Source organism: Nerophis ophidion, linkage group LG12 (assembly GCF_033978795.1).
Source record: "Nerophis ophidion isolate RoL-2023_Sa linkage group LG12, RoL_Noph_v1.0, whole genome shotgun sequence".
NCBI lineage: Eukaryota > Metazoa > Chordata > Actinopteri > Syngnathiformes > Syngnathidae > Nerophis > Nerophis ophidion.
In genome coordinates this window covers 8,725,187-8,740,621 of record NC_084622.1, presented here as the reverse complement: position 1 = coordinate 8,740,621, position 15,435 = coordinate 8,725,187, and the positions used below count along the sequence as shown (strand labels likewise).

Below are 15,435 nucleotides of genomic sequence, written 5' to 3'. Positions count from 1 at the left end.
GCAAAGGTCACCGCCTCTGTCCATGGTGCTGAGGACGAGCACCATCTGATGAGGGCGGGGCATGTGCTGACGGCGAGACACAGCTGGCAGGTGATTAGATTTCACAGGTGGCACGTTTTAATCTAATCATCTGTTGTCTTTAACAGTAAGCGGCCGAGAGCAGGAGGGTGATAGGATACGGAAGTGAATGAAAAGTCACTTACTGCTGGAAAGAAATCTGTGAGAAATTCTATGGACATTAAAACAATGTTAAAAACTAAGAACCGTGTATAATAGTGGAACGGATAGGAAGTGACTTCCACACACTGCAATAAGCCGCTTTTGGTAGCCATCCGCAAGCCAAACAGCTCAATTTTTGTTTCAACTAACGTCCCATGGACAAAGATAAGACCTTCTGAAGGAAAGTTCTGTGGTCAGATGAAAGAAAAATTGAGCTGTTTGGCCACAATATCCAGCAATATGTTTGGAGGAACACCATTCCTACCGTCAAGCATGGTGGTAGTAGTATTATGCTCTGGGCCTGTTTTGCTGCCAATGGAACTGGTGCTTCACAGAGAGAAAAAGGAGGATTACCTCCAAATTCTTCAGGACAACTTAAAATCATGAGCCCGGAGGTTGGGTCTTGGGCGCAGTTGGGTGTTCCAACAGGACAATGACCCCAAACACACGTCAAAAGTGGTAAAGGAATGGCTGAATCAGGCTAGGATTAAGATTTTAGGACAGCCTTCCCAAAGCCTGCCAATACAACAAGAACACTTGGCTGGTCAAGACTTTCCAAAACAAGTCAAATTAGCTAATTTTAATGAACCCACAAATACTTTAAATCAATCAATCAATGTTTACTTATATAGCCCTAAATCACTAGTGTCTCAAAGGGCTGCACAAACCACTACCACATCCTCGGTAGGCCCACATAAGGGCAAGGAAAACTCACACCCAGTGGGACGTCGGTGACAATGATGACTATGAGAACCTTGGAGAGGACGAAAGCAATGGATGTCGAGCGGGTCTAACATGATACTGTGAAAGTTCAATCCATACTGGATCCAACACAGTCGCGAAAGTCCAGTCCAAAGCGGATCCAACAGAGCAGCGAGAGTCCCGCTCACAGCGGAGCCAGCAGGAAACCATCCCAAGCGGAGGCGGATCAGCAGCGCAGAGATGTCCCCAGCCGATACACAGGCAAGCAGTACATGGCCACCGGATCGGACCAGACCCCCTCCACAAGGGAGAGTGGGACATAGGAGAAATAGAAAAGAAACGGCAGATCAACTGGTCTAAAAAGGGAGTCTACTTAAAGGCTAGAGTATACAAATGAGTTTTAAGGTGAGATTTAAATGCTTCTACTGAGGTGGCATCTCGAACTGTTATCGGGAGGGCATTCCAGAGTACTGGAGCCCGAAATGAAAACGCTCTATAGCCCACAGACTTTTTTTGGGCTTTGGGAATCACTAATAATAATAAAATAAGTATATTCTCACTGATAACAAGTGCACTTTTATTGGTAGGAAAAAACAATGACCTTTTTGCTCAATATGTTGAAAAATGTTCTTAAATTAAGTAAATGATAGTGCCAATATCCTGACATAATATATGCGCTCGGCATTAAATTTGTCAGGCTTACCCCCTGACAGTTTGGTTGTGTTTTAGTTTTTCCTCTGTGTGTGTAGTATTTCCTGCCAGTGCTCTTGTTTTGGTTCTGTTTCCTGTTTGTCTCCCTGAGTGCTGTGTCCCCTCAGCTGTGGCGGATTGGCACCTGGCCACACCTGGTGTCAATCAGCCAGCTGCTATTTGAACCTGCCTTCCCATCCGGTCTATGCTGGATTATTGTCATTTCTACTTGTCGATGTCAGTGTAGCTGTATGCGGTAGCGGTGAGCTATATTCTGTAGCTGTTTGTAGCTTGCTGTCTTTTTGTTCCTCGTCTTCCAGTTCCTGTTTTCCTAGCATCCTGTTTCCTGTTCCTGGTTAGTGTTTTTTTGTTTTTGAAGATTAAATCATGTTTTCCCGCACATTGCCTGTCGCCTTCTCTGCATCTTGGGGTTCGTCACCAACACAACCAGACAACATTTCCTGAAACCAGCAAACTTATACTAAAAACTAATTTATTGTTCTTAATGGAAAGGTAACAAGGCAACAGCTTGTTACTGATGCATTTTTCCATCGATAACAAGACATCATCAGTCAATTAGTGCGCATAATTGATTGTAATTTTGAAGAATTCCTCTGAATGTGCATGAACTATTTCTGTTCAAAATTGTTGGAAATGGCACGTGTTAAATGTTTAAAAATAACTGTCAGTTTACTGTACTGTGCTAATTGTACTACTATATGAGTATGTATGTTCTATTGTTTCATTGAAAATAAAACAGCGAAGTCCATTTGGCTGCCATCTGTTTTAATTATGAGACACAATTGTGTCAGTCATTTTTTTCATGCTTGAAAGAAGAAATTACTACTTTAAAAATTTAGTTTTATACTTGTGAGGGTTGATGACACAGCTTTGCAAAAGTTGATATTCTAGTTTCAAGCATGTTTTACTCAACATAGGTCATCAAATCTCAGCAACAAGCTGTAATATCTTACTGAGATCATTTAGGACCCTTAAAACAAGTAAAACACTCGAACATAAAATCTGCTTAGTGATAAGAATGATCTTATCAGACAGAAAATAAGCAAATATCACCCTTATTAGAGATATTTAATCTTACTTAGATTTCAGTTTTTGCTGTGCAAACTCCACACAGAAAGATCCCGAGCCCGGGATTGAACTCAGGACTACACAGGACCTTCGTTTTGTCAGGCAGATGCACTAAAACCCTCTTCCACCGTGCTGCCCGGCCCAGAACATAATACTTTTAAACGTCAACTTAAATAGAAAGTGGCTTGATGGCGCTATTTATAGAAAACAAAAGGGTGTTGCAGCTATAAATCCAACACAAGGCGCTGTCTCACAGGTCAATTCACTCAACATTTTTCAGCTGAGCAATACTATGACAAGATGGGATGTTGTGGAACTGCACGTTTTCTTAGTACTGTACGATACTGTATATTATCAAGACTGGGACTATGGCGTGGTTTGTTTTCCCGAGGTGCAAAGCGAGTGGATCGGACACGATGTGAAGGTAACAACACATTCTAATCTCAACTCAAAAAAAGGAACAAACGAAGGCGCTCACAGAGTAGGTACAAAAACTTGGTGATGAAACAAAACTATTACTACAACATAAACTATGGACATAAAACAAAACTCGCAAACTATGGCATGAATAACAAAACTTACGGGGAATGAAAAAAGAGCATGGATCATCAGCATGGAGCAAGGGTGTGTAGAGCAGGGGTCCCCAACGTGGTGCCCGTAAGGACCAGATGAGTAGCCCGCTGGCCTGTTCTAAAAATAGCTCAAATAGCAGCACTTACCAGTGAGCTGCCTCTATTTTTTACATTTTATTTATGTACTAGCAAGCTGGTCTCGCTTCGCTCGACATTTCTAATTCTAAGAGAGACAAAACTCAAATAGAATTAGAAAATCCAAGAAAATATTTTAAAGACTTGGTCTTCACTTGTTTAAATAAATTCATTTATTTTTTTACTTTGCTTCTTATAACTTTCAGAAAGACAATTTAAGAGAAAAAATACAACCTTAAAATTTATTCTAGGATTTTTTTTAACCTTTTTTACCTTTTAAATTCCTTTGTCTTTTTTCCTTACAATTTAAATCAATGTTCAAGTATTTTTTTTATTTTTTATTGTAAAGAATAATAAATACATTTAAATTTAATTCTTGATTTTAGCTTCTGTTTTTTCGACGAATAATATTTGTGAAATATTTCTTCAAACTTATTATGATTAAAATAAAATAAAAATATTATGTCAAATCTAGAAAATCTGTAGAATCAAATTTAAATCTTATTTCAAAGTATTTTGAATTTATTTAAAAAAAAAAAATTCTGGAAAATCTAGAAGAAATAATGATTTGTCTTTGTTAGAAATTTGGCTTGGTCCAATTTGTTATATATTCTAAGAAAGTGCAGACTGGATTTTAACCTATTTAAAATATGTCATCAAAATTCTAAAATTAATCTTAATCAGGAAAAATTACTAATGATGTTCCATAAATTCTTGTCTTCATTTTTATCGGTTGAATTTTGAATTTTAAAGAGTCGAAATTGAAGATAAACTATGTTTCAAAATAAAATTTTCATTTTTTTTGGTGTTTTGTCCTCTTTTAAACCGTTCAATTAAGTGTTTTTTTTCATCATTTATTCTCTACAAAAAAACTTCCGTAAAAGGAAAAAAAATGTACGACGGAATGACAGACAGAAATACACATTTTTTTAATATATATAGATTTACTTATTAAAGGTAAATTGAGCAAATTGGCTATTTCTGGCAATTTATTTAAGTGTGTATCAAACTGGTAGCCCTTTGCATTAATCAGTACCCAAGAAGTAGCTCTTGGTTTCAAAAAGGTTTGTGACCCCTGGTGTAGAGAATGGTAGAGGGTGAGCCTGTAGTTGCCAGGCAGGTAGCCTGGCAACTACAGGTTTAAATAATGGTGTGGTGATTAACAGGTGCCTGAGTCCAAATGAACCAGGTGTGTGACATGACTTGTGAAAACTAATTGGTAGTCATGGTGAAAAAATAAACAAGAGTGCAATGAGTCCAAAACCAAACAGAACGTGACCACAAAACATGACATCATATACTGTATGTCTGTAACGGTTTCCTCATTTGTCAAACATGTGTTTGCTTGACGGTGAGCATGGTGTTCTTGGGATTAAAGGCCTAAATAAGAGTTGTAGAAATTATTGGAAAATCAGCACCTCCAAGTCCGAATCCATGGTTCTCGCCCGGAAAAGGGTGGAGTGCCATCTCCGGGTTGGGGAGGAGATCTTGCCCCAAGTGGAGGAATTCAAGTACCTGGAAGTCTGGAAGAGTGGATTGTGAGATCGACGGTGCAGTGTCTTCAGTAATGCGGACGCCGTATCTATCAGTTGTGGTGAAGAAGGAGCTGAGCAGGAAGGCAAAGCTCTCAATTTACCGCTCGATCTACGTTCCCATCCTCACCTAATGTCCTTAGCTTTGGGTTATGACCGAAAGGACAAGATCACGGGTACAAGCGGCCGAAATGAGTTTCCTCCGCCGGGTGGTGGGGCTCTCCCTAACAGATAGGGTGAGAAGCTCTGCCATCCGGGAGGAACTCAAAGTAAAGCCGCTGCTCCTCCACATCGAGAGAAGTCAGATGAGGTTGTTCGGGCATCTAGTCAGGATGCCACCCGAGGGAGGTTTTAGGGCACGTCCAACCAGTAGGAGGCCACAGGGAAGACCCAGGACACATTGGGAAGACTATGTCTTCCGCCTGGCCTGGGAACGTCTCGGGATCCCCCGGGAGGAGCTGGACGAAGTAGCTGGGGAGAGGGAAGTCTGGGCTTCCTTGCTTAGGCTGCTGCCCCCGCGACCCGACCTCAGATAAGCAGAAGAAGATGGATGGATGGATGGAATTATTAGAAACTCAAGACAACCATGACATTATACTCTTTACAACTTTTGATCGCGACTGTATTTCAAACAAGCTAATTATTCTGTTTTCTATTAACACTTGTGAGGATTAGTTGATTGAAATGCATTCCTCAACCACGAGTTAAAAGGTCTGCCAACATGGTTGAGATTCTCACTCTGGTAAAAACGGCAAGTCCAAGAAAATCGAACGAGTGTGCAGTTGGGTTGAGGTTAGAACTTTTGGTAAGGCCACTCTCAAATTCTGGAGGTAATGTCTGAAACATACAACTGTCCTGAGGCCAAAGTTTTGTACGAGAGAGTTTGGGTCTCCAGTATCTACTATATTGGATCCACTATGGACTGGACTCTCACTGCTATGTTGGATCCACTATGGACTGGACTTTCACAATATCAAGTTAGACCCGCTTGACATCCATTGCTTTCAGTCTCCCCTAGATGGGTGGCGGGCAGAGAGGGTTTGGGGGGGGTTTGTTGCCCACATATGCGGTCCTCTCCAAGGTTTCTCATAGTCATTGTCACCGACGTCCCACTGGGGTGAGTTTTTCCTTGCCCTTATGTGGGCTCTGTACCGCGGATGTGGTTGTGGCTTGTGCAGCCCTTTGAGACACTTGTGATTTAGGGCTATATAAATAAACATTGATTGATTGATTGATTATGGAAGAATGGGTTTACCATTGTCAATCTCTGTCAGCATTGCCATTATCCTCAATAATGACAAGTCTTGGAAACTCAAACATAGGCAGTGAAGATGAACCACTTTTTACATGGGCACGGTGAGAAGGAGATAACTACCACATTACTGCGTATACGGTATTTATATTTCTGAAGGACTGCACAAAATAGGATGAACATCTGTCAAAATGTGCACTACTGTGTTACTCGTCTTCCTATTTATCTGAAAAATACACAACACTGTGGCACAGCTATTTAACCCCGTTAGTCACACTTGACTTGAAATCTCTCACACATCTGAAATCACTCAAACAGTTCTCAGTTATTGTTCCGAAAAATAAATGACTCCTAAATAAATGTACAAACCCTGTTTCCATATGAGTTGGGAAATTGTGTTAGATGTAAATATAAACGGAATACAATGATTTGCAAATCCTTTTCAACTCATATTCAGGTGAATGCACTACAAAGACAACATATTTGATGTGCAAACTCAAAAACGTATTTTTTTTTTTTTGCAAATAATAATTAACTTCAGCCCAGAGAAGCCGGCCGCGTTTCTGGATGTTGTTGATAAATGGCTTTCGCTTTGCATAGTAGAGCTTTAACTTGTCCTTACACTATGGATTGAACTTTCACAGTATCATGTTAGACCCGCTCGACATCCATTGCTTTCGGTCTCCTGGGGGGGACCACATATGTGGGCAACATATGTGGTCCTCTCCGAGGTTCTCATAGTCATCATTGTCACCGACGTCCCACTGGGTGTGAGTTTTCCTTGCCCTTATGTGGACCTACCGAGGATGTCGTAGTGGTTTGTGTTGTGGTTTGTGCAGCCCTTTGAGACACTAGTGATTTAGGGCTATATAACTAATCATTGATTGATTGATGTAGCGACGAACTGTATTTAGTGACGGTAGTTTTTTTTAAGTGTTCCTGAGCCCATGTGGGGATATCCTTTAGAGATTGACGTCTGTTTTTCATACAGTGTCGTCTGAGGGATCAAAGGTGACGGTCATTCAATGTTAGTTTCTGGCCGTGCCGCTTACGTGGAGTGATTTCTCCACATTCTCTGAACCTTTTGCTGATATCATGGACCGTAGATGTTGAAATACGTTTAAGAAACGTTGTTCTTAAACTGTTTGACTATTTGCTCAGGCAGTTGTGGACAAAGGGGTGTACCTCGCCCCATCCTTTCTTGTGAAAGACTGAGCATTCTTTGGGAAGCTGTTTTTATACCCAATCATGGCAGTCACCTGTTCCCAATCAGCCTGCAAACCTGTGGGATGTTCCAAATAAGTGTTTGATGAGCATTCCTCGACTTTACCAGTATTCATCGCCACCTTTCCCAACTTCTTTGTCACGTGTTGCTGGCATGAATTTCTAAAGTTAATGATTAATTGCACACAAAAAAATGTTTATCAGTTTGAACATCAAATATGTTGTCTTTGTAGCATATTCAACTGAATATGGGTGGAAAATGATTTGCAAATAATTGTATTCCGTTTATATTTACATCTAACACAATTTCCCAACTCATATGGAAACGGAGTTTGTAACTGTTTACCAAGGAGAATAAAATGTGTTGCCGTACCGTGAAGAAATGTTTCATGAGATCAGAGTGCACCATGTATTATGTGTAACTTTATGAGTGTGTGAATTTAAAAAAGGTTGCGTCTGTTGAGTGACCCGTGACGTGTTAGCCCAGGGTGTTTCAGTCCCTACAGGAATTCGTCATGATCGCGCCAATTCACGCAAATTCAACTAATCCCCGCTTTTGTCCGATGCCCAGCGCTTCCCTGCACATTTTGGCTAATCGGTTTCAATTTCGTCAATCAAATATGTTCCTGAGCGGCATTCAAACAAGCGCATCAACTGTCTAATCAAAACATACGTTTTTTTGTGGTTTAGACAAAGCAGGAAAAGCAATGTTTAACAGTATGTCAACTATTTATTGCTCAAATGCCACAATTTTCGTCCTACCACATAGCTCCGACCTACTTCTGGTTAATGTCTAGAGCAGTGGTCCGCAGAATAATATTTTATTCATTTTTATTAAAAAATAAAATAAAATAAAAATAAATTAAAAAATATATATATTTTTTAATCAAATCAACATACAAAACACAATATACACTTACAATTAGTGCACCAACCACAAAAAACTCCCTTTTTCATGACAAAGAAAAAAAAGAAGAAAAAAAAAAGAAGGACCCCCCCCCACGGGCCGCGGGACAAATTATTAAGCGGATACAAAAAGGTTGGGGACCACTGGTCTAGAGTGCTGAGCTTTCTGGCATAAAATGGACACAGATAAGACCTTCCGGAGTAAATTTCTGTGGTCAGATTAAACAAAAATTAGTTGTTTGGCCACAATACCCAGCAATATGTTAGGAGGAGAAAAAGTGAGGCCTTTAATCGCAGGAACACCAAACCTACTGTCAAGCATGGTGGTGGTAGTATTATGCTCTGGGCCTGTTTTGCTGCCATTAGAACTGGTGCTTTACAGCGAGTAAATGGGACAGTGAAAAAGGAGGATTACCTCCAAATTCTTTCAGACAACCTAAAGTCATCAGGAGGTTGGGTCATGGGCGCAATGACAATGACCCCAAACACACATCTAAAGTGGTAAAGGAATGCCTAAATCCGGCTAGAAGTAAGGTTTTAGAATGGCCTTCCCAAAGTCCTGACTTAAACGTCTGGACAATGCTGAAGAAACAAGTCCATGTCAGAAAACCAACACATTTAGCTGAACTGCACCAATTTTGTCAAGAGGAGTGGTCAACAATTCAACCAGAAGCAGATTTGGTCACATTTTCAGTAGACCCAAAATAAATTCATAAAAGAACCAAACTTCATGAATGTTTTTGTGACCAACAAGTATGTGCTCCAATCACTCTATCACAAAAAAATAAAAGTTGTACAAATTATTAGAAACTCAAGACAGCCATGACATGAAGCTCTTTACAAGTGTATGTAAAACTTTGACCAAGACTGTATGTATTACATGCATGCAAAACATCCTTACCACAATGCACCTGGGCCGCATTAACTTAAGGGGCCGAGGTTAAAGTTAAAGTTAAGTAAAAGTACCATTGATTGTCACATACACACTAAGTGTGGTGACATTTGTCCTTTTCATTTGACCCATCCCCTTGTTCACCCTCTGGGAGGTGAGGGGAGCAGTGGGCAGCAGCCCGGGATTCATTTTTGGTGATTTAACCCCCAATTCCAACCCTTGATGCTGAGTGCCAAGCAGGGAGGTAATGGCTCCGATTTTTATAGTCTTTGGCATGACTCGGTTTGAACTCACAACCTACCAATCTCAGAGCGGACACTCTAACCCAGGGGTGGGGAACCTTTTTGGCTGAGAGAGCCAAGAAGCAAAATATTTTAAAATATATTTCCCTAAGAGCCATATATCATTTTTTTTTAACACTGAACACAACTAAACATGTGCATTTTTAAGTAAGACCAACATTTCCAGAGTATAATAGGTCTCTTATTCTTTGTAATAACATTGTTATTCTGAAGCTAACTGTGGAGGGGGCGTGGCCTGCGGGCTTGCAGCAAAGCAGGGTGTTGCCAGGACCAGCCTCCAAATCAGCGACAGGTGCGTAGATGGCCCACCTGGGCCTTGTCATCTAATCAACTGTCGCTCTGTTATAAGCAGCAGCCGGGAGAAGAGACAGGGTTGGGGCTGGAGCCAGAGGGCGAATGAAGACGAAAGAGAAAAAGACAATTGCTGGAAAGCAACTGAGAGACTAATTGAAAAAACAACAACAATATTTTAACCCTAAAACAGGCTCTCCTGTCGGTGCTTGGTGGTCTGAAGAACCCCCCAGGAGGGCAAACCCAACACTAACCAATAATAAATAAATTACTTCTTACCATTAACGTAACTTCTTGAACACAAAAATGCATGAGAATGTTTTATATTTTGAATGTTATTTTTAACACTATGATTACAAGTGGAATTATTCATTACTTATTGTGTTAAGCAATGTCAGCTCAGATTTATCCGAGAGCCAGATGCAGTCATCATAAGAGCCACATCTGGCTCTAGAGCCATAGGTTCCCTACCCCTGCTCTAACCGCTAGGCCACTGAGTAGGGTTTGAGGTTTTGTGGGTGCCCAGAACCTCAAACCCCAGGTGAACCTGTTCATAAAGGCGGCCATGGGTACCACATATGTCATTTCCAGTCGTTCGAGAACATTAGGCCACCCTAAGCAGAAGCTGTCTTTAGAAATGTTTCCATCTTGGCAGAGATGTACACTCTACTTAGTGCCATTCTAGGTATGGAAAAAAAAAAGCCCTTTGTCTCGCACACATGCTCTTGCCAGACCCACTGCAAACGACAGTGTCATCACAGGAAGTGTGGACTAAAAAGAATCCGTCCTTGTCAGGGAAAACCCAGTCAACACTTTTACAAACCCCGTTTCCATAGGAGTTGGGAAATTGTGTTGGATGTAAATATAAACAGAATACAAAGATTTGCAAATTATTTTCAACCCATATTCAGTTGAATATGCTACAAAGACAACATATATGATGTTCAAACTGATAAACATTTTTTTTGTGCAAGTAGTCATTAACTTTAGAATTTCATGCCAGCAACACGTGACAATAAAGTTGGGAAAGGTGGCAATAAATACTGATAAGGTTGAGGCATGCTCATCAAACACTTATTTGTAACATCCCACAGGTGTGCAGGATAATTGGGAACAGGTGAGTGCCATGATTGGGTATAAAAACAGCTTCCCAAAAAATGCTCAGTCTTTCACAAGAAAGGATGGAGCGAGGTACACCCCTTTGTCCACAACTGCGTGAGCAAATAGTCAAACAGTTTAAGAACAACGTTTCTCAAAGTGGAATTGCAAAAAATTTAGGGATTTCAACATCTACAGTCCATAAATCATCAAAAGGTTCAGAGAATCTGGAGAAATCACTCCACGCAAGCGGCATGCCCGGAAACCAACATTGAATGAGCGTGAACTTTGATCCCTCAGACGGCCCTGTATCAAAGACCGACATCAATCTCTAAAGGATATCACCACATGGACTCAGGAACACTTCAGAAAACCACTGTCACTAAATACAGTTTGTCGCTACATCTGTAAGTGCAAGTTAAAGCTCTACTCTGCAAAGCGAAAGCCATTTATCAACAACATCCAGAAACGCCGCCGGCTTCTCTGGGCCCGAGATCATCTAAGATGGACTGATGGAAAGTGGAAAACCGGTCTGGGGTCTGACGAGTCCACATTTCAAATTGTTATTTGAAATATTCGACATCGTGTCATCCGGACCAAAGGGGAATCGAACCATCCAGACTGTTATCGACACAAAGTTCAAAAGCCAGCATTTGTGATGGTGTGGGCGTGCATTAGTGCCCAAGACATGGGTAACTTGCACATCTGAGAAGGCACCATTAATGCTGAAAGGTACATACAGGTTTTTGGAACAACATATGCTGCCATCTAAGCGCTGTCTTTTTCATGGACGCCCCTGCTTATTTCAGCAAGACAATGCCAAGCCACATTCAGCACGTGTTACAACAGCGTGGCTTCGTAAAAAAAGAGTGCGGGTACTTTCCTGTCTCCCATCGAAAATGTGTGGCGCATTATGAAGCGTAAAATACGACAGCGGAGACCCCGGACTGTTGAACGACTGAAGCTCTACATAAAACAAGAAAGGGAATGAATTCCACTTTCAAAGCTTCAACAGTTAGCTTCCTCAGTTCCCAAACGTTTGTTGAGTGTTGTTAAAAGAAAAGGTGATGTAACACAGTGGTGAACATGCCCTTTCCCAACTACTTTGGCACGTGTTGCAGCCATGAAATTCCAAGTTAATGAATATTTGCAAAAGAAAAAATGAAGTTTATGAGTTTGAAAATCAAATATCTTGTCTTTGTAGTGCATTCAACTGAATATGGGTTGAAAAGGATTTGCAAATCATTGTATTCCGTTTATATTTGCATCTAACACAATTTCCCAACTCCTATGGAAGGTTTGTAAATGTGCACGGGAAACTAAGAAACTGAAAACATCTTGGACTTGGTAGTTGTGAAGTGATATTCTGGTCGTACTGTAACCTTACATGTATGCTGTGAGTGACACTAACCTCTCTGGTTCATACCCAGCTTGGATACGTGTCGCACTATACCGTTGCGCAGCCGTCTCATGCCCATGACCATGCGTCGTTGGTTGGACATAGGTGCTATAAAGGTTGTCCCCGTCCTTGTTGGGCACATGGGGACTTGCTGGTTCCATGTCCCCTACGATCCTCCTGTAGTCAATCTGGTAGTTCTCCCTTTCCCCTTCCCCAAAGCGGTCATAATTATGACCTTCCATCTCCAGGAAATCCAGGGCTACAGTTTACGGTCAGCAGGGTCTTGACACTCCACGCTCCCACAGCACTGTCACACTAAGTGGGCCCAGCACCACCCAACAGACATACACACTCCGAGTTTTCTGTTGAGATAAAAGCCATTAGAATCATTCCAGCCCTTAGAGTGCATGTTCATACTAACCTTTCAAACACACCTGACATTGGCTGATATTGTCCTGTCATCTGTTTCTGTAGCGTGTCCCAAACAAAAAGGAGATGTCATTGAACAAGTCTGGATTTCTTAGTTGGTCTGGAATATCCTTACAAAAGTGAAGAATATTGGCAATTAAATTATTTTCAAATACAAGAGCCAGCATAGCACTAATCTAGCACATCAGTCGTTCTTGTATTCCTTCCAGCAGTTGGGGAGACTTTTTGTTTGTCATGTTAGTCACCTTACGGTTTGAGCTTCGGCTGGGGATGGGAGTCAATTCTTAAGTGGCAGAGATAACTCCTCCCTGGAGGCTCCCTGGAAACCAGCACTGTTCCGATAGGTTATTCCTGACCAAAGGTTCTCGCCACTGTTTCTACTGCAGCTTAACTCTGCTTCTGACAGTAGCAGACGTCACTCTGCCTCAAAGAGGATTGGAAATGTTAATACAGGATGCGGTGGAGTGAGGTGGGTGTGTAGGGCGGCGTGAGGCTGAGAGAGAGACCGAGAGAGAGGGAGAAGGATGGGTCAAGAAGACACTTGAACCTCTCGGAGGATTAGCATGGTGTGAATGTGCGTGTTTTTGCCAAGCTCAAGGAGACGGATCTGTGAATGAGACCTAGGTCAAGTCCCACCAAGCTGCTGGTAGGAGGTTTTGACCCTTTGAAGGTAGAAAGAAGGGAGAAGCCAGACTTGTTTTTTTGTAAGTGAGTAAAGTATTTTTTAACAATTTTTTTTCTTAATACTCAAACACAAAAGTTGAAGGAAAAGTTAATCAGGGTGATTTGACAATCCTCAGCTTTAATTTTCCAAATACATCTATCTTTTATGTCAGGGGTGTCAAATGTACGGACCAAGGGCCGGATCAGGTTTTTTCCGGCCTGCGGGTTGAGTTTGCTAAGTATAAAATTTAACCGGAAATTTTTGAAGGAATCGATTGATTGATTGAAACTTTTATTAGTAGATTGCACAGTACAGTACATATTCCCTACAATTGACCACTAAATGGTAACACCCCAATAAGTTTTTCAACTTGTTTAAGTCGGGGTCCACGTTAATCAATTCATAGAAAATAGCATGAAAAAACAGCTGTTCTAAATGTTTACACTGGATGTCGCAATAGCAATTATTTGTATCTTTGTGCAAACCCCGTTTCCATATGAGTTGGGGAATTGTTTTAGTTGTAAATATAAACGGAATACAATGATTTGCAAATCATTTTCAACGCATATTCAGTTGAATATGCGACAAAGACAACATATTTGATGTCCAAACTAATAAACATTTTTTTTTTTGCAAATAATCATAAACTTTAGAATTTGATGCCAGCAACACGTGACAAAAAAGTTGGGAAAGGTGGCAATAAATACTGATAAAGTTGAGGAATGCTCATCAAACACTTATTTGGAACATCCCACAGTTGTGCAGGCTAATTGAGAACAGGTGGGTGCCATGATTTGGGTATAAAAACAGCTTCCCGAAAAATGCTCAGTCTTTCACAAGAAAGGATGGGGCGAGGTACACCCCTTTGTCCACAACTGCGTGAGCAAATAGTCAAACAGTTTAAGAACAACGTTTCTCAAAAGTGCAATTGCAAGAAATTTAGGGATTTGAATATCTACGGTCCATAATATCATCAAAAGGTTCAGAGAATCTGGAGAAATCACTCCACGTAAGCGGCATGGCCGGAAACCAACGTTGAATGATCGTAACCTTCGATCCCTCAGACGGCACTGTATCAAAAAACAACATAAATCTCTGAAGGATATCACCACATGTGCTCAGGAACACTTCAGAAAACCACTGTCACTAAATACAGTTGGTCGCTACATCTGTAAGTGCAAGTTAAAGCTCTACTATGCAAAGCGAAAGCCATTTATCAACAACATCCAGAAACGCCGCTGGCTTCTCTGACTGTTATCAACGCAAAGTTCAAAAGCCAGCATCTGTGATGGTATGGGGGTGCATTAGTGCCCAATACATGGATAACTTACACATCTGTGAAGGCACCATTAATGCTGAAAGGTACATACAGGTTTTGGAACAACATATGCTGCCATCTAAGCGCCGTCTTTTTCATTGACACCCCTGCTTATTTCAGCAAGACATTGCCAAGCCACATTCACCATGTGTTACAACAGCGGGGCTTCGTAAAAAAAAGAGTGCGAGTACTTTCCTGGCCCGCCTGCAATCCAGACCTGTCTCCCATCGAAAATGTGTGGCGCATTATGAAGCTTAAAATAGGACAGCAGAGACCCCGGACTGTTGAACGACTGAAGCTCTACATAAAGCAAGAATGGGAAAGGATATCACTTTCAAAGCTTCAACAATTAGTTTCCTCAGTTCCCCAAACGTTTATTGAGTGTTGTTAAAAGAAAAGGTGATGTAACACAGTGGTGAACATGCCCTTTCCCAACTACTTTGGCACGTGTTGCAGCCAGGAAATTCTAAGTTAATTATTATTTGCAACAAAAAAATTAAGTTTATGAGTTTGAACATCAAATATATTGTCTTTGCAGTGCATTCAACTGAATATGGGTTGAAAAGGATTTGCAAACCATTGTATTCCGTTTGTATTTACATCTAACACAATTTCCCAACTCATATGGAAACGGGGCTTGTAGATGACGCTACATATGTACGAAATAAACCACATGATGTTAGTACATCAGTTGAGGACAATGATCAAGCTACATAAAAAA

At 41.0% G+C, this 15,435-nt stretch overlaps 1 protein-coding gene across 1 annotated transcript in view; it reads right to left on the bottom strand.

The window, feature by feature from the left end:
• The window catches only part of impdh1a (IMP (inosine 5'-monophosphate) dehydrogenase 1a), a 42,069-nt gene extending 28,924 nt beyond the window's left edge, over window positions 1-13,145 (bottom strand). The window contains exons 1-3 of the mRNA XM_061916782.1: window positions 12,978-13,145; window positions 12,738-12,842; window positions 12,316-12,665 (exon numbers count right to left, since the gene is read on the bottom strand). Of these exons, the coding sequence (XP_061772766.1) occupies window positions 12,316-12,545 (230 nt within the window). The 5' untranslated portion in view covers window positions 12,546-12,665; window positions 12,738-12,842; window positions 12,978-13,145. The remainder of the gene's footprint in view (window positions 1-12,315; window positions 12,666-12,737; window positions 12,843-12,977) is intronic.
• Between the last annotated feature and the right edge of the window lie 2,290 nt (window positions 13,146-15,435).